This window comes from Echiichthys vipera (genome assembly GCF_963691815.1).
Source record: "Echiichthys vipera genome assembly, chromosome: 12".
NCBI lineage: Eukaryota > Metazoa > Chordata > Actinopteri > Perciformes > Trachinidae > Echiichthys > Echiichthys vipera.
Genome location: NC_139837.1, coordinates 23,009,643 through 23,037,193, shown reverse-complemented (window position 1 = coordinate 23,037,193; position 27,551 = coordinate 23,009,643). Strand labels below are relative to the sequence as shown.

The window sequence follows — 27,551 nt, the reverse complement described above, 5'->3', positions numbered from 1 at the left end:
GGCCTCACCTTTAAACCAAATCCATCATACAGTTTGCTCTCTCTGGTCTCTCTACCTCAGAACCTCCTTTAGTTTGAGAAGGGCCTTCATGTACTCTGCTCATTATTGATCATTTCAAAACTAGGCTCACACGTTTTTTAATGGCACATTTTGGAGTGTGTAAATGTTTCACTGCATAGTATTTTTATCATCAACACATAATTATTTTTTTAGTGTTTTTTGTTTTTGTTTAACATGATCTCGTCCTCCTCCTCCTCTTCCTGGACTGCATTTATCTCTTTTTCTCATGTCTGTGCTTTTTTAAAGGTTTGTCTTATATTTCGTTCTTTAATAGTGCCATTTTGGGCAGGCCTTGCTCAAAAAAAGATATCATTTGATCTCAAGCAATTCTTGCCTGGTAAAATCTGGCCCGCGGTGTAATTATATTTGGCCCACAAGCTCATATCAAGGTTCTGTGAGAGCTGGCCCGCGAGTATAAAGCACATACACTGCTACTTTTCTGTTAACAAACATGAGCATCCATGCTACCAGTCTCTGCAGACAAACTTAATTCACCCCTCCCCAAACAAACAAAAGAAGAAACACCACAACAGGTACAAGGACCTGCACTGGAAAGGTTCAACATTACATATCTGGAGAAAAGGAAAACATGCACATTTAGAGTCTTTTTTCTTTTTGTTGTAAATATTGAGTTTGGCCCGCAACTTTGTCCCAGTTTTTAAATTTGGCCCACTGTGAATTTGAGTTTGACACTGCTGCTTTAAGTCCATATGTTGCTTATACTTCTGTGATTTTACTTCAGTGAAATTTTGAATGCAGGACTTTTAATTCAATTCAATTCAATTCAATTCAATTCAATTCAATTATATTTATAGTGCCAAATCATAACAGAAGTTATCTCAGGACACTTTACAGACTAGGTAAAGACCACACTCTATGATAAACAAAGACCCAACAATTCCCCCGTAGTAATCTAATCTAATCTATTTTGTATCATGTAGTATCATGTAGTATCGCTACTTAAGTAAAATACCTGTGTACTTCTCTTTGACCTCTGTTGCCAGTAGCCACTTTGCTTTTTGAACCTGCTTAAATGCCTTTTTGACCCATTTGACCGCTTCCATGAGTCTGTATTGAGTTTTGAGGCGTGCTGCAGTACCGCCGTGTGGCCGCCGGCGGCAGCAGAGTCACTGTTTACAGGCAGGCAGCAGCTGGCTGCACGAGCTCTTTAGCTGCCTGGTAGCGTGGAGTTGAAACCAGAGACTCAGACAGCGAGGAGGTCGCTGCTGTAGTTTGTTTTTTTGTTTTAAAGTTACAGAAAACTCGCAGGTGAACCAACTCGGGGTGTTTTCTTTTACACGGTGACCGACTACAGCTTGAGAGGTAACAACGTGTTGCTATGAGACGGTCGAACGGGGCGGAAAAACAACATTTATCTCGCGGACTTCTGCATGCTAACAGTTAGCTTCAGGAGCTAATACTTGGCTAGCTGAGCTAAGCGAAGTCCAGCCCCAGATAAAAAAAAGTTGTTTACCCCTAATTGTGGATGTGGTTAGAGCTTTTAACGAATTTTCTCTGGGATAAGACAGCAAGGACCAGATAGTCACACTGGATTTAACACTGTTTGCTGTTAGGAGACTAGCAGGATGTCCACAGATGTTGAGTGCAGTCCGGTTGGTTTGGGTTTGACAGCAGCAGAGGAGGAGAAGCACCAAAACAAGTCCAAAGAAGGGGCTCAAGAACATGGAGAGAAGCCGCAGCTAGTAGGGGACGACCACAGCTCAGAGGCTGTCAAGAGCCCCGCGGACACCACGCACAAGAAATGCAAAGAAAACGATAAAGAAAACGACCAAAGCTGCAGCACCGCCGCCGATGATGACTCTGCCGTCGAGGATGTGAAGAGGAAAGTTGTGGAGGCTCCTCCGCCGAAAGTAAACGCGTGGACGAAGAGGACCACGGGCAGGATGCCGAGCAACAACATCAACTCCAGCTCCCAAGAGAAAGGTGAGTAAATGCATACTCTTAAATAACACACACTTGACTTTAAACTGTGACAATATGGTTGCACCTCCAACCACCACCTGCAGCAGTCTGAACACGTTGTTAAAGCTTCAGTGCACTGAAATCCGCGTTCATTCTCTGTCATAGCTCATTTAGCCTTTAAAATAAATAAATATGTATACTCATTAACACAGATTAACGATAAACCCTGACAATATGGTAACACTTCAACCAGCAGGAGCAGTCTGAACACGTTGTTGTCGCATTTTGACAGCTTCAGTACACAGAAAATCCACCTTAAATCTCTGTCACAATTCATTTGGACTTGCTTAAAGGGTTGAATGAAGTGTTAAAACGTGAATGTCAAGAGGTGGTGTTGATGGTGGCATATTTTGCCCCATCCCCCCTTCCGTCTGCTCGGATTGCTGCTCCGGAGCACCACGTGTTGATTGCTGACAACTGCTACTTCTTTTTTTGAACGTAACCAGCTGGTTTTCTCTTTCTTGGGAATCTCACAGCGATGAGAGTTGACTTATGTTGGTGAAGTGCACGCACATGTGAGGAAGAATGAACTGTGACTAAAACCAGCCTCATGTTTGTGCTGTCTCGGTGTAAGAAAAAAAAAAAGAAGCTAAGACAGCCAGGCTAGCTGCTGCTGCTGCTGTAAAGACACGTTTTGCATGTCCAATGGCCTGGCTGCCTGCAGTTCCTCCCACCAGTCGCTGCTCTCCACTGTCACTAGTGAAAGTATGTGAACAAGGTGGCTGGACAGGTGGAGGAGTAAAAAAGTAGGTTAGAGGTGTAAGCTATTGATCATATTTACTTTTGGATGCATCTAATTGGTGTGATGCATCTGTTAATCATTAATTGTAGGAAATGGAAGTAATGGCCCTCAGAAGTGGCCAAAGTTCTCCCTGACAGAATTCAAATTAATCTAATACAGAAAACAACAGCTGGCTACCATTTTTATCACCTAATAATAATAAGAATAATAACAACAATAAAAAAAACACATTTTATAGCTCATTATTGATACAGGGAAAGCAGCTTAAAGTGTTTTACAAAACAGTTTAAGTTGGGCTGATAATTTGATATGATCATTTATCACATTTCAATGGAACTGCATCTAAAGTGACAATAACGATCACATACTAACTAAACTAATATAAAAAAATGATGTGAAATATCTTGGATTTATGGTTGGCCCTAAAGTTCTTCATATAATGAGTATACACAAATAGGCTTTACCATGTTATTTCATATAAACCACTTATATAATGAATAACCAGAAAACATGCTATATTGTGATATATACCATACCATTGTCCAGCCCTACGTTAGAATAATTAAAATGTTGTCAACAGTTTTTTTTTTTTAGTTAATTGATCATTTGATAATTTTGATGTTTTTAAATGGAAGATTTATATAATCAAATTTTCTATAAAATCATTTAATGGTGACAAGCCCTCTATGATGCCATTAGATGTCTTATTTTGCTCGACCAACAGTCCAAAAGAAAATATATTCAATTTACCGTCACACAAGAGGAAGAAAAGCAGCATGTTTACCCAAAGAGACTTTAAAACCATATAAAACAAATATAAAAGCAGATAATACTCGTATCAGAGAAGGTGGAATCAATTAATGCATTTTTGCCATATAAATAAATGACTTGAAGAACTAATGGATTATCCAAATTGTTGCCAATAAATGTTCAACGCAAAAAAAAAAAAACTTTTGGATATTTAAAGCTTTAACTATAACAGAATTAGTACCATTGCTTGATAAATAACAACAAGTGAAGGGGTATTTCTATTTTTGCCATCTTGTGCTACTATTCTTTTGAAACTACTACACTAGGTCACAGTGATAGTCATCTGTATAAAGTCAGCGTTATGGGGTTTGAAAGGTATGTTTTTCCAGCAGGGAGGGTGTAATGGAAGACAGTGCTGCATTATGGGAAATGTAATATCCATTCTCTTTTGCTTCAAATTGAACTAATCTTTTTTAAATTTAAATCTCAGCCTTGCAAGCCCCTGGAACTTAATGGAAGTTATATTACCCCCCCCCCCCCAAAAAAAAAATGTCAGTGCCCCTTTAATAATTGAGTGTCATGTATCAGATTAACGTTCTGTTATTCTGATCAGCTAACTGCTTAATCGTTTCAGTGCTCACATTCATCGATTCAGATTACTGATTTCATTCTTGTGGGGATACATGTGACAGGAATAAAACAGCAGCTTTGTTAAACTCAAGACAGTAGACTTGAGTTTGTGAATGTGTGTCAAGAGCACAGAGCGTCCAGGGGGAGCTATATTCGACTCTGACGAGAGCACAGGCATCGTTTTACAAGTGTTACTGTACAACCAGCTCTGAGGGCGGACGCCTGCAGGCTCACTGAGCAGCAGCATACACCCATTCATGTCAAAGCCTCGGCCCTTGCGTCTCTTATCAACCGGACCATCCACTGCAGAGCGATAGGCACTGTCGGGCCGCAGCGGGCCACTCCCAGCATGCGGCTGCCTGCGGAGACACAGCCACATACCGCTGCTGGCTGTACACAAAACACCCTCGACTAGTTCAGTCGCTCAGCCCCCGGGGGTGGGGAGTTTATTCATTTTGTACTGACAGAAATTCCCCAGTTCTGCACAGGAGAACAGGCGAGAGTAGATGACTCGACTTCAAGGGCTGAGCAACTTTCCAGGCTGGCCACCTGGTTCCATTCTGGTTTTAAACAATCCAGGGGGGATTAAAAAAAGCACTTTTTCCTGTCAAGATGTCACTTACTTTTATCGATTATGTTCCTGCAGATCAGCAAAACGCTCTGAAAGTCGTCCGTGCCAGCAAGCCCAGAACGAGAAAATCCAGCAAGGTAAATGGTCTTTACTTTATCATTATTATTATTTTTGCTGTTTTAAAGTTTTTCTGTTGGATCTTTAAAAAAGTCACAAACATTTAGTGTTGAAAAGAACCCCTGATCAGTGATATGAAGTACAATAACGCTGTCGGTGTCTAATTTACTAAACTCTAACTGGAAAACACTTCAAATGTGTCACTTACTTCATGGTAAACCAATTATTTTTGTCATCATGTAGTAACACACAGACTTTTTTACAAGTTGCATTTACAATTCAGTGATACACTTTGACTTCTAGCTCACAGTAAACAAATGTAACTGAACGCAATCACGTTTGTTGACGCATTTGACAGTTTGCAGTTAAGGGAAGACACTTCAGGTGAATAGGGGAAAATGGAAGTAATCACCATGAAACTTCCCCAGTTGATTAATGACATCAAGACAAATATTATTTCATATTCCAAGTTTCCTGAAATGTAATGTTAAAATAGGCAAATGGGGCATTATCTTTTTAAATATGAGCACATTTTCATACATTTCTAAAAGAGAAATGTGAACTTTAGATAAAACCAGGTTCAAAATTCTTGTTTCATTTTGTCGACACATTAGAGTCAAAGGTTTTTACAGATGTCTCTTTCTATCACATCGATCATCGATTAATTGTCGATAAGAAATTACTCAATTTAAAATAAATTTATTACGTTTTGAACTCGTAATTCCCCGCCAGTGCATGTGAGGGTGCGCTTGATGCCAGACGTACTTGACGCACACACAGGAACACAAGTGAAGCAGTTCTCTGACGACTACAACAAAACAAACCAGAAGCAGTACACTGCCAGGATGAAGAGGGCATAACACAGTGCAGCTTCCACAGCTACGCTAACATCAGGCTTCAAGTTATAGTCACAGTATTGCACCTGGTGGACCTGAAGCCTCTGTATGTGACAGCTCCAGAGCCGATTGACAGCAGAAATTTAATAAAACAAAATAGTTCTATGGGAAGAAATCAACAGTGTTTAACTGATTCATTGACTTTGTTTCTCCGCCCAGCGCAGCATTATTAATACGCATGCATTTAAGCCCATACATTAATAAGCAAACATTAATAAAATGTAAACGTTTCTGTTGTGTGAGGTGAGCGAGTGACGGTACCTCAGTGAGCACCGTAGGCTACACTGCGGCTAACACAAGTACTATGCAAAGACACCTGCAGCCCCACCACTGCTCTCTGCTAAAATCTACCCCCCTGTAAAGAAAGTACTGAAACTTTAGTGTTAAAGTTTAGTGTTAAAAATCGTTGCGTCTCATTCTCGTGGACTTCATATCGTGTATCGTCTCCTCACACCCCTTTTTCTGAATGTATGGTATATTTGTTTAATAGCGAAGGTGCTGTCAGTTCACCTTCTATGTTGCATCTTCAAAAGAGCACAATAAAAATGTGACACTGAATTTGGAACAACACATCGTAAATTTCTGCATCTATTATTGATTTACTGTGTGTGCCCCTAAATCTTCAGTTGGGGCCACAGGGCTCCTAGTAAATAAAGTGAGTCTGGAGCCCTGATTGTATTTTTCTATTCAGGAATGATTTTTTTATGCTGCTGCTATTAATGTTTCCAATGTCGCAGATGAGAGAATACCCAGTTTATTTTCATGTTAAGTAGCCTGTGTAATATTTAGATTATTAATTATTTTCCCTGATCTCAAGTGAGTGATCAAGGAATATGATTGTCATTTTTTCATTACATCATAAGGAAGATAGCATTTTATGTACGTATAGTCCTTTTCAAACATTCTAAATGTGTCCAAGTTTGATTCCTGTTGCAGTGAATGTGAACGGCATCAGCTGACAGGAAGTTAACAAGGACCAAGGCTGTTTCCTAGTAATGGACTTCCATTAAAAAGGTCTATACGGTTAAGCGATTCAGAGAGAAATTCAGCTTCTCTGAAGAACTGCCGCTTATCAATTAATCGATCATCCATCGATAAGATGAAATAACTATCGATTAATGAATTACTCGATCATTTTCATCCCTACTGTCACTTCATAAATCAGAAAACGGGCATGAAAAAATAACAATTTTTGCCATGTTTTTAGGAATCACATGTTTTATAAATGAGGATGTCAATGTAAAAACCTTCAGAATATAGAGAGGAATGAAACTGGAAAGATTGGGGTCTTAAATGCTGCTGAAGTGGAGATTTTTTGTCTCAGACTGAGAAAAAAATAATTTTGAGGAAACAGCCTTTAAAGATGTGTATTGTAAAATTCATATATTACATACATACAAGAGGTGAATGTGGTAAACAATGTTAACTGATAGTTAACATTGTTTAACTTTTGGTGAATTCAGATGAAATCTACAGACAGAAACAGACAAAGTGAAGAAAAATAAACACCTAAATGTGTATTTAGTTTTTTTTTTACTATCCACTAGTCTCAAAGAAGACGTGCTAAGGAAGAAAAATAGCCCAAAATCTCAATCTTAACGTTAGAAAATAGGAATATTGAATATTAAATGTGGTTTAACAGACTTACCTATACATATTTTATTGTATTTGACCTGTAATTATTGTAGAAATCACACATGACTAATATGTTTTAAATAAACATTAAAAAAAGATCTCACGTACCTGCTGCAGTAGTCCAAAGTACCCCCATTTTAGAAACAATGCTGTAGATGAGCGCTTAAGCCACTCTTATATAGTTACAATTAATCCCAAAGTGTTGAATGTTAATTTAGGAATCATTAGCGGTGGTTTTGTTTGAGCTTCTCACCTGCAAATAAGCCAGCGTGTTTGTTGGTGTTTCATGTTTCAGCTCTTGTAACTTCTGCCATGCAAGACTGACATGCAGGATGTGAAATTAACACGAGCCAGCAGCCAGGCTTCAGCTGGGTTACGTTGGTTGTTTTGTTTGCTTTTTCCAACCAGTTTTTCCACCACAGTTCTTTTAGACGTAGGTAGAGAATCAAATAATCAAAAAGAAAGAAAAGAGCTTATTAATGATGATTATTTTTGAAACAGGAAGTGTTAACATCTTCCATGAGTGTATTAACTCTGTGGCTCTTTAATGCTGCAGTTTTCAATATGCTTTAATCAGGGTGCTTACGGGTGCTGGAAAAGTGCTTGTATTTTTTGATTAAAGTGCTTGAAATGTATGTTATATAGGATGGCAGATATGATATAAAACAGAGAAAAGAAGATCTCCATGTTCGAGAGACTGAAAACAGCCTTTTCTGACATTTTTGCATTTTTTCCTCGTTTTCTGTAGAATTAATTCCTTCTTTAGAAAGCTGTCATGAAACATAATTTTAGTTGATTATCGGACAATAACATGTAATTTAATATGATGATCAAGTGCAATAATAAGTATACTGTTTGTACTTTATACAAATATGTAGTTTACCACAGCTGTAAGGTGCTGAAAACACATGAAAATGCACCTTGAAATGCTTGAAAAGTGCTTGAATTTGACTTTGGAAAGGTGCAGGAACCTTGTTTTATGTAACTTTATTATAGGGCTGCACAAATAGATCGAAGCTTAATTCACAACGTTAAAATTCAAATTCTAAATCAACATTCGAATACTGCACAGGTTTTGCATGTCTGTTCATTCTGTTTAAACTCTGTATTTCTGCACAGTTACAGATAGATATTTTACTAATATTATCATTATTATTATATTATTATTATTAGAATTAGATCAAGGATCACATACTGTCTGAAATGTTTATAATCGTTACCACAATAATAATAACATGGATATGTTTTCATATATTGTAATGTCTTTATACAAGACCAAATTCTTTAACTAGTTTTGTTAGTTAGTTTTTCACTCAGACACTTCCAGAAAGTTAAGATCATATCAGCCCAGAATTATAACAAGCTATAATATTGAGTTGTGACCCAGCCGTCATTTGTTTTGGTCTGATTTGACTGTAAATTGTAATATAATGCACATGATTCACCCTCAGTAGGAGACTGTTAAAGATTCACAAGAGATGTTAAACAAAAGATATTTTCTCACTCACCTTCAAGACTCAAACTTCTGACCAGTTTCAACCAGGAAGTCTGATAAGTTTACCTTTTCTTTCTAAATAATGCTGTTAAAGGTTCTCTGTGGAGCAGACTGAGAAGACTGCTGGCTAGTAAACATGGATGTAAACAATACAGGATTTAAAATACTTTAAAAAAAAACAGGTTTGCAAATGTTTGAGGAAGGAAACGTGTTCAAAGCTCAAAGATATTGCGTATATCTCCAGCGTTTTGGTGAGAAAGACTAAACTGTAAACAGCAGCTTTGTTTGTGCACAAGGAAACCCCACAGGGCACCTTTTTTAATTCCTTGTGCACTGTGTTAAATCACAAATGACAACACAGAAATTAGTCCGCTGTCATTTAAATAGCCCACGCGACTGCACGGTGATTAGCATCTTTTTACTCCCTCGTTGCGGTGCTGTACATTTCTGGAAAGGTCATGACGCCGGCGATCAGTCTCTCAATAAACTAGATTCTTCTTCCTGTCCGGTCTGATCGCCAGTTAGATGATTTACCACCGCAGCATTTCTTTGCTGCAGGCCGCAGTGTTATTCACCATTAAAGGAGCTGTACTCCACATTCAGAGGAATAATATATCGGCAAACGACTATTTTCTATGTTAAGATCTTGGTTTCTCTTATCCGGTGATTACCGTCTTTTTAACGGTAAAATCTGTCGAAGCCCGACGCATTAAAATCTCTCCAGCTATGGTGTTGGGTGAAAATAATTCCCTCTTTTTTAAAGATTATTTTTTGGCAGTTTTTCAAGCCTTTATTAGATAGGACAGGAAATGAGGCAGCGAAGGGCCGCAGGTCCGAGTCGAACCCCTCTTAACTGCACGCGTCACTGCTGCTAAAATGGGTTGTCAGAAAAAGTCAATTGAAATGAGTCATCACAGCAGGTTGTGGTTATTTTTTCTTTTGTTTTCAAATCGCCTAGTTTTCTTTTATTCTATATTTATTTTATCAGAGAAAAGACCAACAGCGAAATGAAACTTTTCTGATTTCCGGTCGGCAGCAGCACGCCACGCTGCTATGAGTCAAACGGGACAATGCCACAGTCTCACAATGTACAGAAAATACTTTGACACTTCTCAGTGGGTGCCGTCCACATAGTCTGCCCGTGGATTCAACTCAAAGTGTCATGGCGGTGTGCTGCTAGTTCGACTTGGAAGGGCCCGGGTCGAGATGGGCATTTCAGCTTCCCGGTGCAGTGCTCTCTCACTGCGCCCTCAACCGGGTCAGTGCATCAGGGGTCTGATGCGATGTTGGCAACCCTCCCGACCTGTGTAATATTTATTCATTTATTTTAAAACCAGCGGTAATTCTGCGAGTATCGAAGGGACTTGTTTAATTAAGAAAATAATATTAAAAATCTACATGTCTTGAGAGATAAAAGGATAAAAACAGCCATTTCATTAGTTGTGTTTTAAAGATTTTTTTCATTTAGTTTTGTCTTTAAGTGGGATCAGAGGTTGTTTGTAACATCTTTTGTGATTTGGGTGATCTGACCCTTTAATCATATTCACTACAGAGAAAAATCCAGGATGAAACCACAGTAAAGAGCGTCCCTTTGGGTACTACACAGGCAGAAGAGCGATGATTAAAATATCTTTAAGTGTTTAGTTTTCACACGTAGCTCTGAGTGTAAGCGTAAACCCTGGTCCGTCTAACCTTGATCTCATATCAGGCTGTCCAAATTTACAGCGTTCACAGAGGTGGAAAACTCGGCCTGTTTGTTGTAGTTGTTTGCAGTTTCCCCACAGACGGAGCACGGACCTGCTCTCCCCCCCACGCTGGTCTCTAACAGGAGAGACTCCACCTGACCCCCACACAACGATAAAACACTCAAATTGAGTCCACTTTACTGCGTTCAACTTGTGGATTGTGCGATTTGTTGTTGTTGGTGTCTTTATTTCTCTCTCTTTTTTTTTTTTTTTTACAGTCAAGTGACTTCAGCGACATCACCAACTGGCCCACGCCTGGTGAACTGGCCAAAGAGGTAAGTGTGTGTGCGTGTGTGAGAGCAGTTAAATCAAACACTAAAGCCAACAACCTGTGTTTGTTTTCTGCTGGTGGGATTAAAGAAGATCTTTGCTGATTCCTCTGCACTAGATGGAGCACTAAAGACATTTGGTGCAACATTTTAAAGTTGTTTGGTTTTCAGAATAACATTTTAGAAGCTAAATGCCGAGTTATTTTCACAAACCCAGGGGACATTAAGGTGTTCTTGAAGAAAAAGTGTGATAAAATAGTTGAAAAATGTGGATCTTATGAGGGTATTTAGCATATATTCTCCTTATCTTTTGAATTGTCTTGATAACCCTCAGATTTTTCTATCTTGGGAACCCTTTGGAGGCCCCGACTCCCAGTCATGATTCTAGTTTAGTTTTTTATATTTATGTCACGCAGGGGCATGTTCAAAAACATTAATCTCACACAAGGAGAAGATGTATATTGCACTAGGTCTGTCACGATAACAAATTTTGCTGTCCCTAAAGTTATTGCGAGAAGCGATACAATATGTAATACGATAATAAAATAATTTCTTTGACAAGATTAGGAGTAAAAAATGATATTCTGACAATCTTTAGTCCTGAGTAAGTGTTAAATCTTTGCATCAAGTGCCTGAACTGAGGGACAAAATGTGATTCATACAGAACAACAGGACGCAGAAGAAAAGCCAAATTTAAAAAAGAGAAATGTTTAAGAATAAAAAAAGAAAAAGCCACATGAAGTTCCACCAGTATAATTGAAAGCTCGTTCCTTCCGTCTTCCAGCAACAACAAAATGTCCTCAATAACAACGGGAAGAAGCCTCCCTCCTCACGCAGAGAGAAGGAGAAGATGAGCGATCGAACGGAGAGAAAGACGGAGAGCAGCCACGACGGCGGCGAGAGCAAAGAGAACCAGGAGGCTCAGCCGGACCCGCTGGGAGAGCTGCCCAAAGACGGAGAGTCCAAGGCAGGACCGGACGCCAAGAGTGCCGGCCTGAAGAAGAGGGGAGGAGAGGGTGAGTTTGTCTTTTCTTCTTCTTCTCCTCGGAGCTGAGCATGTAATTTAGCATCCTTTTAAGTGAAGTTTGATTTATGCACATTTCTTCTCTTACCTGTGAAATGATTCATCTCCAGAACTTTATTTAAACCAATTTTAATGACAGTCTTCACATAATGTTGCCACTTCAACTTAACTTGGTGACGAATGTTTTCACTCTGATGATTTGTATCCTTGATTGCTGCGTAGGGAGGGAGCATGTCAATAACTGTAATGATCACAGTCGCATGTTCTGCTCTCATAACCTCATGTGTGGCACTTCATCTGATTCACTCTCACCTTTATTTTTTAAATAGACATTTAAACAAGAAATAATAAGCACCAATCTTTTATGGAGGCTTATTAGAGACGCACCACTTCATCGGGAAGTGAGGAAGAGTTTTGTTCCAAAATGAGAAGAGATCATCTACGATGGCTTGCTGCACTTTACAAGCCATGTAATGGCATACATGTTTCAGAATTTGTCCATTTAGATGCGTACATTAGCGAAGTGGCACTAGAAAAAGTAAAATGCTTCACAATGGTAACAAATCCTTCCCAAACCATCAACTTTAGGAAATGGGCTTCTTCGATTTCTTGCTGGGAGGTAGATTAGAAAATCGATACCACTCCCATTTTTGTTCTTCAAATATGAAGCAGCTGCTGGTTAGCTTAGCTTAGCATAAAAACATGAAACAGGGGGAAATGGCTAGCCTAGCTTAGATGGTAAAAATCCACCTACCAGCACCTCTAAAGGTCACTAATTAACATGTTATAACTTCTGTGTTTAATCAGTAGGCTAGCACTTTCCCCCTGTTTTCAGTCATTATGCTCAGCTATGCTACAACAACTTAAGAAAACCAGTAAAAAACCCAACCTTTTACACGCATATTACTGGTAAATATAATGATAAATAAGGTATCTGGAATGTTTAGGGATCGTTAATAATGACCAGTTAATCGTCAATACACATGTTGACCAATTAATTCAGTTAAAAGGTAAAAAAAAATATATGTATGTTACATGTTACAGAACTTTCTAATGATGTCCAGTTGTCATTTTCAGTAAGTTGGAAACGTGTAAGCAACAGTTGTTCAATATTTTGAACGTCTCAGGTCAGAGGTTGAATGTTTCATTAACATTTAAACGACCTGTCTTATTTTATTTTATTACATTATAACTCAGGGAGGTCTTGACTGGATAGTTAAACATAAAAAGGTGCTCTTTGATCGAAACACATGTCTTTTTTTGAGACACAAATTGATGACTTTAATATGTTCCAGCGTTTTTTGGAACAAAACTCTTCACGCTCTGTTTTTTCGGTGTGCCAATCATCGCCAGGTAACAAACGTAAGTGGGTTTCTCTGCCGCTGGAGGAAGCGTCCCGGGACGACGGCGACAAGACGCCCGGCGGGGGTCCGGCACGCTCGGATGCAGAACCCACCAGCAACTCGCCCGATCACGCACTCCATAATAACAGGGTGCATGATAGCAGCAGGAGTAAGTGGCCAAAGCAGCTCACTGTTTTCTGTTCACACCTGCAGTCTCTGTTGGTTTGGCTTCGCTGTTTGACCTCACTTTGTTTGCTCTCCTCTTTTTCCACGATAACATCTTTCTTTCTAATTTCTGCGAGCTTTTTGTCCGTACTAATGCATAACAGAGTGAGAGCATGGCATGAATACTAAGTTGTGTTGTTCTTTTACCACATTAATATCTGTAGCGTTTACCAGTTTGCTCTCATGTGAGTTTCCATTATTGTGCCAGCAAGAGAAAAGAGATGAATAAATACACAATATTGATTATTTTGTTATGGCATTACAGGTCATATAATTTAAATGCATCATGTAATTTCTGTCAGTTATGGTAATATTAACATTACATTTTACATTAACTTAACCCACAGGTTGTAAATAAACCCCAATTTTAACATGACTGTTTAAGCGGTTGTCTCAAATGCACCAGAAATAATGATAATACCCAACATCCTGAGGAAAAAACCTGAAACGACATTCAATTAATCAATGAATTAATTCATCAGTCGAATAAAAAAAAATCGGCAAGTAATATAATATTAATGATTACAGCTTCCCCAATTTGTGAATTAGTTGCTTTTTATATCCCTAAATGAGATTAAATTTAATACAAAACAAGACATATACACACACACACACACACACACACACACACACACACGCACACAAATCAAAGATTGCAGGAATTTGTGATTTCAAAATATAAGCTAACTGAAAATAGCAACCGTATTTTTTGTTTTAGTAACCAAAAGCCAACCTGGCAACCACTTTTTAAAGTAATTGTTTGACCTTTTGAGTGGGAAATTCAAGCAATCACATGAAGTTGTCTGTTTGTGTCATCATCACTTTCAGGGTGCTGCTATTGTCATTTTTTTTTACATTTGGTGGCCTTTTAGATAATGCGACTAAACTGACGGCTTTACAATCTTTGATCAGCTGATACCTCGTGTCTCTGTGGTTAAGTGATGTTGCTTCACCCCCAGATTTAGGCAGAAGATTAAAATGTTGTAACCAAAAACAGACAAGCTTTCTCTTATTCACTTCACTTAAATTAGTGAACTTTTAAAAGTAGTTTGCGTGTGTTAAGGTGCTCATTTATCCCAAGTTCTTGGTAGTTCTTAATATAATAAGAATTTCTTTCTAGGTTGGGAAACACCACATGAAGTATCTGTGAGAACTGACATTAAGCTGTTTTCTTGTTGCCAGGTTGGAGAAGAGAGCCGCGGGACTTTGGGGACGACGCTGCCAGCGTCCGAAGTGATGGCATTCATGGAGGGATACGAGGCAGAGGGAAAGGTCGTGGACGCGGGAGAGGCCGTGGACGAGGTAAACTCTTAATGAAGGACATGTTAGTAGAGTATAAGCACAGTAGAGCTCTGAGATCTACTCACTCAGGTCAGATAGTGGAGCACAGAGTTCAAACTAGACGTGGTGAAGCAGCATTTAGTTGTGATGCTGCACACAACTGGAACAACTACCAGCAGATCTGAAATCAGCCCCAACTGTGAACACTTTAAAATCCCAGTTAAAACATTTCTCTTTTCTTGTGCTTATAGCTGAGTTGAGTTGCCTTGGTATGAAATGCGCTCTATAAATAAAGATGCATTGCCTTAATTTACAATCATGATGACATTATTTTGTTTCTCTACTTGTTTTTTTTTTAACTCAAGTTAAAATTTTATTCTGCAGCTTTTGTAACAACATGAGAGGATAAAAGTTTAATTTTAGAAAGTTTTCTTTGACTTTCTTTACCAGAAAACAACATTTCAGTGCTTGTCTCTGTTTCAGTGATCATTTCTGTTCTGTCTGTCCCGCTCTTTCAGGCCGCTATGAGTACTCTCAGAGCTTCCGCGACTCTCAGTCGTCCGACGGCTCCGCCCAGGCCCCCAACGAGTTCGGCAGCAACATGGTTTACTACTACGATGATGGCAGCAAGGTCCAGATGTACACAGTGGATGAAAAGCTTCTTAAAGAATACATCAAACGCCAAATGTGAGTATTTGACAGCTGTTTTGATTGGCAACAGAAGGATTTGTGTGACTGGAAGGTGTCGTTAAGACTCCTGTACTACCAGGGAAAGAAAAATAAGACTGTTTTCCATCACAGTCACCTCACAAAATGTTCGAATGAGACCCATAAACAAACCCGTAATTGCAATGAGACATTTATATACTTTATAAGGAAAGGGAAATGAAGAACGGCAACGCAGTTTGTCATTTCCGTTATTTGTTGCGTTTGATTGCATAACATTGTGTCGGAAAAAACCCCTTTCAGTGCTTTTTTAAAAAAGTCATATTTGATTTGTTTCAATCTCAGCATCTTTTTACACGCAATGCAAAACAATTTCACAAGTTTACAATAATGTGTGTACGCCGTGTTTGTCTGTGGACGAGTAAACTACTAGAACTTAGACTGGGAGCTTTTGGAGCTAATTGTGATATACAGGAGTTCAAAGTTTCCTGCCGCAAACTTATCCTTAAAGGTATGGAACAATTTTTTAAAAGTGAAACATTGTTTAAGTAGAATATCAGAACAATTTATATTCTGTCTCTAAAACTGTAAATAGACTTGGTGATAGATATGTTTATGTATGGATGATGAACACTACATAAACAGAAATACAGAGGCTTTTCCTCGTTGTTTGCACACGATTGGTAACAAGTACAAATGTAGGCCATTGCTTGCGTGGCAGAAAAGGTCAAAGTGGAAAGTGGTCAAAGTTATGTTTTAACCAGCAGCTCCTGCAAATCAAACAGGTTGGAGATTGTGACTGAACAGAGCCGGTGTGAGCCACTGAATGAGTGATAAGCAGTAAAAAGTGAAGCACCCCTGGGTCTGTTGTGTCCTGTAGGGGGCGGCGTGCGCTCGTGTGTCTGACTGACAGCTCTGGCCTCATTGCAGCAGACGCAGATTATATTTAGGAGTCCACCTCACCCTCACCCACTATTCTGAGTGCTTCGGAGGGGGACGGGGGGATGAATTATATACAGGGCTGAGAGAGAGAGAATTCTTGTTGTCTCCCTCAGCGTTATTCAGGCTGCTCACTCAGCCGGCGTTACTCTGCATGAAATGACGACTGTCCAGCGCCCGCAGGCTGAGCTACATGTACAGACGTTAGTGTGTGTGTTGTTGTGACACAGGGAGCTTTTTTCCAACTACAGATTTGATTTTTCAGTCAGAAGATTTGACATTTATTGTGGCTTACGAGAACATTTTAGAAGACTTATAAAGCGGCAGTTTCACATAAATAAACGTCTCCTCTGCTGCTCCTTGAATGAGACAAAAACTGAAACTGTCTGTAGCGTCTCAGCACACCACAGCCACTTTGCATGTTGTTTTATTTCATTAATATTAAATAAATAAGAGGAAAAACAGCAACATTCTGGTCATGATTTTTACTCTCTATAGAGAGGTGGCGTTAATTCAATATGATTATTTATTGTCTCCCAACTCATATAACTTAATAAAACAAATGAAAGCCAACAGAAATATATAAAGTAAACACCAACATTAGAAATATTATAATTATTTAAATATGTTAAATACACAAATTAAACCAATCACACATATAATTAATCAATAACAGGGAGTAGAACTATGTTGTTTAGATCATATTCCCATCTTTGTAATTATGTGTAAATATTTTAAATGTTAAATTCATCTGCGTTTGTACATTTATTTTATTGTTTTATTAGTTAGCTCTTGTTTTCCATGCAAATAAAGCCCCCTTTGATAAGCACTAAACGCTGTCCTCGTCCTCTAGCGAATACTACTTCAGCCTCCACAACCTGGAGCGAGACTTCTTCCTGAGGAGAAAGATGGACGTGCAGGGCTTCCTCCCCATCTCCCTCATCGCCAGCTTCCACAGAGTGCAGGCCCTCACCATGGACGTCAACCTCATCATGGAGGTAACATCACATCATCAGTGGGTGGCTGTAGATGCCTCATATACGACTCCTCGGGCGGTATTGCTGTATAGCAGTGTTTTCTCTGGATAACTGGAAATTTTATTGCTGGAACTAATCTGGGAACTAGACTTAGGAAACTGTATTTGTCCTTTTTTTTTTTTATAAATACGATAAATAAATATATCTCCAGGCCCTGAAGAGCAGCAAAGAGGTCGAGCTGGTTGACGACAAGGTTCGCTGTAAAATTGACCCAGAGCGCTGGCCCATCCCCGCGCCGACCGTCGTGGGTTCCCCCCGGACCGACTTCTCGCAGCTCATCAACTGTCCCGAGTTTGTTCCACGACAGACCCTCAACCCCACGAACTCCGGTCAGTATTCAACTCTTCTTTTTCTTCTCTTTCCTTTTGACATCGATGTTTATCTTCTTCCTCTGTGCCTTAAGCCCAGTTCAGACCAAAGCTTGGCAACGCGACAAAGCTGTTTTAGAGGGCTGTAGGTGAAAGTTGCAGCAGTGTGAACCGGCCGCCTCCTCTGGACTCAAACCGGCTGGTGTCGTCTGCGATTCAACTTGTCAAATCACCAGCGGCTGGTTTTAGAATGCAACACACTTCGTCTGTTTCATCAGCCAATTCGGTCTTAGCAAAGGCCACAGGTCAAGTCACTTACTGTACAATGTGTTGTTTTGGACGGAGGCTCAACGTGCGTGTGTGAGAGAGAGTCAGAGACGGAAGGAGAGGGTCGAGCAAGCAATGCAATGAATAGGGAGAGCGAGCGCAGTAATCCAGAACAAAACAGTGAATCAGGGAAATAAAACTGTATTTTCTCTGTTTCATCTCTATAGAAATGCAGCTGTAGCAAGTATCTCACTTTCTCTGTCCTCATTTATAGTTTATAATGCTACAAATTATGTCCAGCTACGAAAAAAAACCCTGAAAAGTCGGAGGTCAGAACAGAAGTACAGAGAGGCGTTGCTATGGAGATGATAAACCATCTCGCCTCGTCTCACTGGCAGGTTTCAGAACTTTGCAAGAACTTGCAAGTTTCAACTCGTCTCGTGGGCTTTAGAGCGCCATTGTTGTCAAAAACTGTTAAAATACACATCAGTGAGCCACACTGTTGCCTTTATTGTTGATAATGTTTTTGCCTGTAGCTCAATGCGAGCTGACAGGGTGAGGCGGGATTTTTCTGAAGGTTATCTGAGTGTGTGATGTGTTTTGGCCTTTCAGCTTCATCGCCCGTGAAGAAGACTCCTCCCGAGTCCCCCGCGGAGCTTCAGGACTCAGCTGAACCCAGCTCCTCCAGCCAGGAGTCACTTCCAGCCAAAGACGCCCCCCAGCCAGACCCAGACGCCTGGATCCAGGTGGAGAAACGCCACCGACAGCCCTCCGGGAAGGTAACAAAGGACTGCACTGTATTTTCCATCCCATCCATCGTTCCCTTTTTCTGTTTCTCATCACATCTTCTTCATTTCCTCCGTCCTCTGTCGTTTCCACCTTTCGTCCGGCAGCATGTCAGTGATGATGTGTGTGTAGTCGGCTCTTCTCCTCCCTCAGTGATCCAACCCGACCTCCTCCCTTCTGCAGTTGAGTACTTCCTGCTCTCACCTCTTCTTCTCCTCTGTTTCATGTCTCAATTTTTAACGTCAAACTTCTTCTCTCATGCAGTTTTCATATTTTTCTTCACCTCATTTAATTTCACCCTTTTTATTTCGCCTCACTTTTTAACCATCCATCCCTGGAAAATCACATCTGCATCATGTGAATTACAACAGTTAATTACAGTAGAGGGGGAGTATTGACCGATTTCTATGGTCTGTTTTTAAAGGGTTAAACTAAGTTGTGACTTAGACTTGTGCAGTTGAAACAAAACACCAGCTGCAGACTGTCATGTTGAATTTATTGGTTATAACGTCATAAAGTTTATTCCGTTCATTGACGATCTTCTCAACGAACTCTCAGCAAGAGAGCGACTGAGCATAATATTTCCAGAAAAGGTTCCCCCGCTCCATTTCATCATCTCATCCTGTAGTTTATTGCGCTTCTTGCCTGTCCTTTCCGTTAATCGCTTTGATGCTCACTGTGTTGTCCAGGAGCGCAGCGAGGCGTCCCCACGCAGCCACCAGGCTCCTCCGCAGGCCGTGCCCGACCAGGAGGAGCTGGACTTCCTGTTCGACGAGGAAATGGAGCAGCTGGCGCCCAGGAAGAACAAGTTCACCGACTGGTCGGATGAGGACGACTCGGACTACGAGATGGACGACCAGGACGTCAACAAGATCCTCATCGTCACCCAGACGCCTCCGTATATCCGTAAGCACCCCGGTGGCGACCGCACAGGCAGCCACGAGTCCCGAGCAAAGCTCACCGCCGACCTCGCCAAAGCCATCAATGACGGGCTGTTCTACTACGAGCAGGACCTGTGGAAGGGAGAGGAACAGGTGGAGTGCACCAAGGTAAGAAACACAAGAATAGTGGAAAACCACAACTAAGAAGTGCATTTTTTAACAGACTAATTATTAAAAATGCAGAAATTTGGAATTCTCAATATTTTCATTTATATTCATAAACTGTGAACAATCATAACAAGTTGCAAGTCAAAAAGGCGAAAAGAGAATTGAAAATTTTTAAATAAATAACATTTCTGTGATCTTTAAAGGGGTTTCAATGTTCTTTATAAACTCTGATTTTTAAGATGAATAACAGACAACAAAATGTACCTTCAGAAAATAATAATAATTCATAATTTCTTTATGTATGTCGAAGTAGTGATATCAGGAAAAATGGCAGATGAAAGGCTTAAAGCACAATAAATTAAATAAAAACATCCTAATCACAAGAATACTTTCAGAAGATTTGAGTTTAAAATCATCATCAACCCCAATTGTTCGCCTGTAATATTTCCAGTCATACTTTTTCATATCACGCTGCTTTTTACTCAGTTGTTTGACCTTAAAACCAGCTGATCCATTATTGTTTCTCTGTATCTTCAGCCACATGAAGCGAGAAAATGTCCACAGCCTCTTTTAGGATTGACATTTAATTCAGGGGACTAAACTTTTCTGAGCAGGTCTGTCACAGATGCAATTTTGGCTTCTTCTCGTTTTGTTTAAAACCCAATGATCTTGAACGATAGAAGGCGATAAAAAGAGGCAAATCTTCACATTAAATACAGGGTTTGACGGTTGCCTCAAATCAATAAAAGCCCCCCGTTGTTTTGTCTTATTTAAAAGCGTTTATAAGGAAGCACCTAAATTTAGAAATGTTTTGTTAACTTCTAAAACACTTTTAAAAACATCTTTCTCTCTTGTCTCCTGCACAAAACACACACTCAACTCCACTTTAGTTTCAGCTTGGAACCACGACAGTGCGACAATATTAAGCTGTGAATGCTAAAATGTGTTAAATGTGTGGGATACATATTTTCTGTTGGGTGAGAAAAAGTGTGCGTGCCTGGGAGAAAGTGGAGTGCACTTTGTTAAAGTTGGTGAACTAGATTGTTCTGGTTGTTTCACAGAACATGATTCACTTCCTGTTATTGAATCAGCTGCCGTGTTTTAACTACTGAATTTATTTTTTAAATCCTCAGTGGGTCAGAGAGGTCACTCTGTCCACAGTTTAAAGACAAACGCATAAAGAGCCGAGCAGCTCTGACGCTTTATTTTCCACACACGCACACCATGTCCTCCGTTCTTATTTTACAGCCTGAGACCAAAACATTTCCTGAAAACATGATACTGACTTTTATGACCGTCTTACTGCAACTGTAACTTTTAGAACAGTTTCTAGAGCCTGAAAAGTGATTTAAAATATCTTTCTTTAAACTTTGTGGCGGCCGGAGGAGAACAGAATATATATTCTCGTGATAGTCTGTAGTTTGATGTAAATGTTTTGTTTGATTGTACACTTAAGTTTTGACTTAAGTGACATCAGACAGTTGACAACATACTTAAATATAAAATTTAAAGTTTATTCTCATAGAGGAGGAAAGAAACCAGAAAGTATTTGTTTTTAAGAAGCTAGAAACAGAAAGTTTTTTCTGGCGATTTAATGTATCGTTGACAGCTAAATGATAAATCAGTTAATCTGTGCAGCTCAAGTTTAACTGAGGGACCTGTAATCAAAATAAGTCCTTTGCTTGACCGTGCCTTCTGACACAGTCGATTAAAAACAACAAAAGCATTTTTCATAAAGACACAAATGCTGCTGTCTGGTGAGGCCTCCTCACAGCTCTGCAGCTCAGCTCTGAGCACCGTGACATAAAGACTTTGTGACAGAGCTGTTAAATCTCGCGCTGTAGACGGGGACAGAAATAAATGTACTATTTACCGCTCACTACACCAGCCTCCAGACCACATGTGTCACACAGCTGCTCCCAGAACCAAGTGACCTGCTTGTCGGAGAAAAGTGCCTCGTATGCACAAACGGTCCATAGGTTACGCAATCTTATTGTATTACACGGTTATTTAGCCGTCTGGCATCAGAACGCATTCTAGTTTGTTATTATACAGTGTCATGTAGGTGGTCTTAATGACACACTTATCCTTCATTAGTACAACAAACTAAATCATCAGATCTTGTTTCTTCTGATGGGTTAAATGGAACAAAACATGATTTATTTTAACTTTTCTTTTTTAGTAGCTTTGAGTCAAGGGAAAGTGCAGCATGAGTTCTGAAAGTGTCAATGTGAAGCGAAAGTTTAAAAGGAAAAAACTGTTCAACATTCAGAGTATTTTTCATAAAAAGGATCAGCTGATTGATGATGAGGTCTTGTTTACAATATTACACACACACGCACTCCAGTTTGACAATATTCTAACTATCTTTTCTTACAGTAAACTGTCAATTTTGTAAATGTCCTTTTTTATTTCAAGGCACCAAAATATTCATATGTTTTTTTATCATTTTTAGTTTTGAGATCTTTTTATTGTAACTTTTTTTTATTGAACTGTGGTGTGATGTAAAAATATGCATCTCATGTGGCGCTTAATTTAACCTTATTTATAAACACAACAACAACAATACATGTGTACTTATTATTACATAGATATTTAGCTTCTAATGGTTATGAAAACAGGATAATTGCTTTTTTTTAAAGTAGTTATATTTTTAAAATACAAGTTAATCCACTGCTGAAGAGACACTTTTCTTAAGTCATCAAGTTAAATAATCTAAATATTTACCAACATGTTGGCAGAATAAATCTTACTCCCTTTACTTTGAAAAGTAAATATTAACTACAGCCTTCAGAAACATTTTAGTCCCTCTGAAATGAAAGTGCTTCAAAGCTGCACGCGAGTAAACACCAGTCAAACTTTTAACATGTTTATTGTGTAAATCCTAAAACCGATTGAAAGCAATAAATGAAAGAAAAGCGTGTTGTTGACGGTGACTTTTTAAACCGTCGTCAGCTCATTGAGCGGCTCAAAGGTCGCCACTGATGTCGCCACATGTGGGAAATGTCACGCCTGAACACACACACACACACCCACACACACACACACACACGCACACGCACACACACACACACGCACGAAGGTCACCTGGATCTTTTTCTTTGGGACGCTGGCGTGTACAGTTCAAAGTATGGTGCACATCTGCTGTGTCACACGCTTTAAATGGCTGCAGCCGCCGGGATATCGCATATTTTTTCACCACCATGTCGTAGTGTTATCAGTTCACACAAGTTTTATGAAGTCACATCTGAAGACTGTCGATGTATTTATCAACTCAGAAATCTGATTTTATGTTCCTCCCAACCTCTACTTGTAACTTTATTTTCTCTTGCTTAATCTTAATGATCTCAATTTATTTATCAACCTATTCCTAAACATCAGGATATTTTAAAGACTTTCCATTATTATTTTTGCTGTTTTATCTGTTTTTGTTTTCTTTTTTCCTCTCTTTGTAAATGAAATAAGGGTCACCTCTCAGTGATTTCTTAAGTATAAATAAAGGCATCTTCACACGGATGCAGTACAAAGCTGAAATAATGCAATAAAGTAAACAGAAAATTGAGTTTTATTTTTAGCTCTATTTATATCTTTCAGCTTAAATCATTTGAGTTTTGATGCACAATTAACAGAAGAACCGACTCAAAAAAAATCCAAATAAAATACAAACACATTCTGTTCTTTTAATCTTGAGTTTTCAAATTACATCAAGATTATTAACGTAATTAACAAAAAACCACATGTTGACTGAAGTGCTTTGTTATAGAGAAACATGACTAAATAATAAGAATGGAAAATAAATAAACTGGTCAATGTAAACTTGGCTTCAACTGTTAAATTACAGGAAATTATAGATTTACAAGATACAAAATGTACTTTATATGACGGCGTTATTAGAGCACTTATAGTTAAAAAATAACAATAGTTATGGAGCCGGAGCAGAGGGGTAATAGTCAGAATTTCTGAGTTGCAAATTTACGAGAAACAAACGTGGATATATTCTGAAATTGAAGTCACACATTTGCAGATTGATGAGGAGACGGCGTCCTAATCTTATAGACCTTTAAAATGACACAACTTAGGATCTTTATGTATTTATATTACATCTGTTTTCTTGAACTAAAACGGCAGATGGTTTAATTTATTTAAAACATTACGGTTTGACTGTCCATGTTGTTCCTCAGCAGGAAGTGGAGAATTTCAAGAAGCTGAACGTCATCAGTAAAGACGAGTTCGAAAGTCTCGCCCCCAAAGTGCCCCTTGACCCGAACCAGGAAGTCCCGCCTCCTCTCATGCCAGGTGGGTTAGAGGAGACGCCGAGAAGTCGAACATCCTGTTTGCTGCATTTTAACCACATCTTTGATATAAACTCCTTTTTCTTAAGTCGCTTACATGAACTGAAAATATGATTGTTTCATTTACTTGGATTCATGAAACAATAAGACAATTGTAACACATTGAACGGTTTCTGTTGGACTCAGCATCGCATGCTTGTTGTTTAATCATAACCTTAGTTTTGTAAATATAAATGTTTTCTGTACGTGTGTAAACAAGGTGCGGTCTCAGTGGACAGCGGCGCAGAGTTGGCCCGCTCTCTGCCCACAACAGTCCCAGAGTCGCCCATCGCACACCAACCCCGAACCCCCAAAACGCCTCGCACCCCCGGACGCCAGGACCCCAACAAGACGCCGCGCTTCTACCCCGTCATGAAGGAGAGCGGCACCATCGACGGACAGGTGAGCGCTCTTGTCTCCGTGTGTCACAGCGAAGAGATGCAGACGCAATGTCCTGTTATCTTCTCACGTCTATAGTGTGAAAGCCAACGATGCCGAAGTGAGAAATAAATTATAACGTGGTCATGAACGCCACAAGAGTGTGAAAGAGATGCTGCATTCAGGTGCTCCTCAGATTTTTCCATTAGTTAGAAAGGCGCTCTTTGGTGTGTTTATGAGCTTTAAGTCGTGATGTGAAAACGTGTTGTATTTTCTTTTTTCAGAGTGTTAAAACAACACGCTGATTTGTCAAACTTGATGATGTCTGTATTTTCTCTAAAACCACAATAACTTGCTTTGCCTGACTTGTTTTCAGGTTAATGTCAATAAATGACTTTTCTAACTTATCCAGGTCACTCTACGGTTACAACTTAACACCAAGTTACAAATTACCTGTGAGCAAAACATTGATATTCATTCGTTCATTCATTCATTCATTCATTCATTCATCTTCAACCGATTGTCCCTATTGGGGATCACGGGGGGCTGGAGCCGATCTCAGCTGACATCAGGCGTGAGGCGGCGTCCACCCTGGACAGGTCATCAGTCTATCACTGGGCACATAGAGACAAATAGAGACAGACAACCATTCACACCTACGGGTGATTTTAGAGTCATCACTGAACCTAACACCTGCACGTCTTTGGACTGTGGGAAGAAACTGGAAACAGGAACCCTCTTGCTGTGAGGCGACAGTGCTAACCATCACACCACCGTGTCACAGTAATTAATAAAACTCCAATTGCCATGGTTGTTGATCTGACTTGGAGGGGCTTTCTCTGAAACTCATTTTCACAATTATTCGGACACAACAAAAAATCAGTTGAATCGATCACAACTGGTGACACACACTGCACTGCCTTTAAAAAAAAAAAAAATTCAATAAAGAGCAGCCTCTTTCTTGTTTTTTTCGTTTCATGTCACTTCCTTTTTGTTGCTGGTTTGAGTTTCTTTCAGGCCTCAGAGCGGCTTTGATGTTTATTCGGCGTTATGATTCCCATTATTGGGAATGCTCTTTTGGTTTTTGTTTTCTGTAGATTGACGTTAGTCAGAGTTTCCCAGTTCACGGTCTGATGACGACACTTCACTTCATTGCTATCTCATGTAAATCTGACCGTTTTTGTTTTATGTTGACATCAGAATCCAGACTGGAAACACTCTCTTTGCCTTTCCCTGGCGCTGCTCTTCTGTTATCCGTTTTGCATGCGTGTGCTAACTGTACATGGTTACAGAAGATCAAACAACATTTACAAATACTTCTCTTTTTTCACGAGTATCAAATGGAGTTCCTCATTTTTAGCATTTTAGATACCAGCTCTGAGAATTTATCTCACAAGAGGAAACAAAAGTGCCATAAAAATAGATTATGACATTAAACCACTGGACGAGACTAAACAATTAGTCCAGAGCTAAAAGGTTACAGATTTAAGCAGCTCTTTCTAACGTAAGAATCTGTTGTTGTGTTTCCTGTTGCAGACGCCGAGGAAGAAGAAGACCCGCCACAGTTCGAACCCTCCTCAGGAAGCCCACATCGGCTGGGTGATGGACTCGCGTGAGCACCGGCCGCGCTCTGCGTCCATCAGGTGCGACGACTCATTTTCCCTTCATCGCTGTAAAGGCGCCACCTTTCGGTCGATGTTTCCGTTCTAAACAACACAAACCGATCACTTCTCTTCTTTCCATCTGGCCGCCTGTTCTCCAGCCATCCTCACTCTGCTTTCATGACCTTTATGCACTTCTCTGCATCAATACGCACTTTAGTCCTTTACTCAGCCACAGACTGTATTAATTATGTTCGCCCTGAGTCATTTAATATAAAGTTCTGCCAGTACAGACGATCTGATGTCTACATTTCCATTACACAGCTGCACAGTTTGTTCGATTTTTGATCATTAGATTAGATTATGATCATTTTATTCAAAAACATAAACACTTTGTATCAATATTATACACTTAATAGTGGTTTCTTACCATATTTCTCATGTTGAGAGTAACCTTTACTGGTGCGTCATCGATTTACTTTCTTTCTGATTAATGGATCATTTAATTAAACAAACAAAACTGAATTTTGTGAAAAGTAAGGAAAAAGGCCCATCACAAGTTTAGTTATTAAAAAAAATGTGATCTAAAAGAGAGAAGAGCAGCTAATCCTCATGTTGAAGGGGCTCACACCTGGTGTTTTGTTATTAAATGACAAACCATTTTCTGCTAATGCACTCATGCATGGTCCCGACACACCCTGGAAAAACCTAGAAAATTACAGAAATGTTTTCCGGTCATGGAAACACCTGTAAATAGATTGAAATGACAAAATATTCTGAAAATAATCTACGCTGTCCTGGAAAACGAATGTGTTTTGGTGCTTCATTCCCTGCGTAAACAGAGTTGCGTGTTTAATTTCAAACTCGACTCTTTGGCTGGATAAAGTGCACGGTACGATGCTTCCTTTTGGGTTAAACGTGTCATTACTCTGCCTACCAGTAAATTATCAGACCGTTTGTGAGCTGTCCTTTTATTTTCAAGAAAGGTCCTGGAAAAAAAAAATTTTTAAAGAGTGGGAACCATGTAATTGATTTCAGCCGTACATGACAGCTGGTGGAGTCTGCTTCCTTGATGAGATCGATAGATTGTAAGAAGTAATATCGACACCAGAACAAACTAAAACCTCTTCTCGCCTCCTCCTACAGCAGCTCCAATGCCTCTCCGTCAGAAGGAGCTCCGCTGACAGGAAGTTACGGCTGCACCCCCCAGTCTCTGCCTAAATTCTGGCATCCATCACACGAGCTGCTGAGGGACAACGGCTTCACTCAGCAGGGATACCACAAGTACCTCCGACGGAGCCTTAACGGTACGGAGGTTATAACCAGAGCAAGTCTTAGGTTGACGTGTAAATTGCAGTTGACCACACCTATATGTTGAGAACCAAGCTCGTCGTTGTGCTCTCCGGTGACTTGAGTTTTTATT

General features: G+C 39.7%; 1 protein-coding gene across 4 annotated transcripts in view; it reads left to right on the top strand.

Moving 5' to 3' along the window:
- The first annotated feature begins 1,244 nt into the window (after positions 1 to 1,244).
- Positions 1,245 to 27,551, top strand: part of larp1b (La ribonucleoprotein 1B) — a 32,487-nt gene continuing 6,180 nt past the window's right edge. The window contains exons 1-16 of one of the 4 annotated variants that reach the window (XM_083924256.1): positions 1,245 to 2,004; positions 4,812 to 4,873; positions 10,843 to 10,899; positions 11,678 to 11,909; positions 13,271 to 13,429; positions 14,668 to 14,787; positions 15,285 to 15,453; positions 17,225 to 17,369; positions 17,560 to 17,737; positions 18,596 to 18,762; positions 18,877 to 18,951; positions 19,459 to 19,818; positions 24,003 to 24,114; positions 24,370 to 24,551; positions 26,064 to 26,170; positions 27,275 to 27,435. In XM_083924256.1, coding sequence (XP_083780382.1) covers positions 1,647 to 2,004; positions 4,812 to 4,873; positions 10,843 to 10,899; positions 11,678 to 11,909; positions 13,271 to 13,429; positions 14,668 to 14,787; positions 15,285 to 15,453; positions 17,225 to 17,369; positions 17,560 to 17,737; positions 18,596 to 18,762; positions 18,877 to 18,951; positions 19,459 to 19,818; positions 24,003 to 24,114; positions 24,370 to 24,551; positions 26,064 to 26,170; positions 27,275 to 27,435 — 2,644 coding nt within the window. In that variant the 5' untranslated portion in view covers positions 1,245 to 1,646. Of the gene's footprint in view, positions 2,005 to 4,811; positions 4,874 to 10,842; positions 10,900 to 11,677; positions 11,910 to 13,270; positions 13,430 to 14,667; positions 14,788 to 15,284; positions 15,454 to 17,224; positions 17,370 to 17,559; positions 17,738 to 18,595; positions 18,763 to 18,876; positions 18,952 to 19,458; positions 19,819 to 23,999; positions 24,115 to 24,369; positions 24,552 to 26,063; positions 26,171 to 27,274; positions 27,436 to 27,551 lie in introns of all 4 variants that reach the window. The other 3 variants (XM_083924255.1, XM_083924258.1, XM_083924257.1) reach the window with 3 other exon arrangements.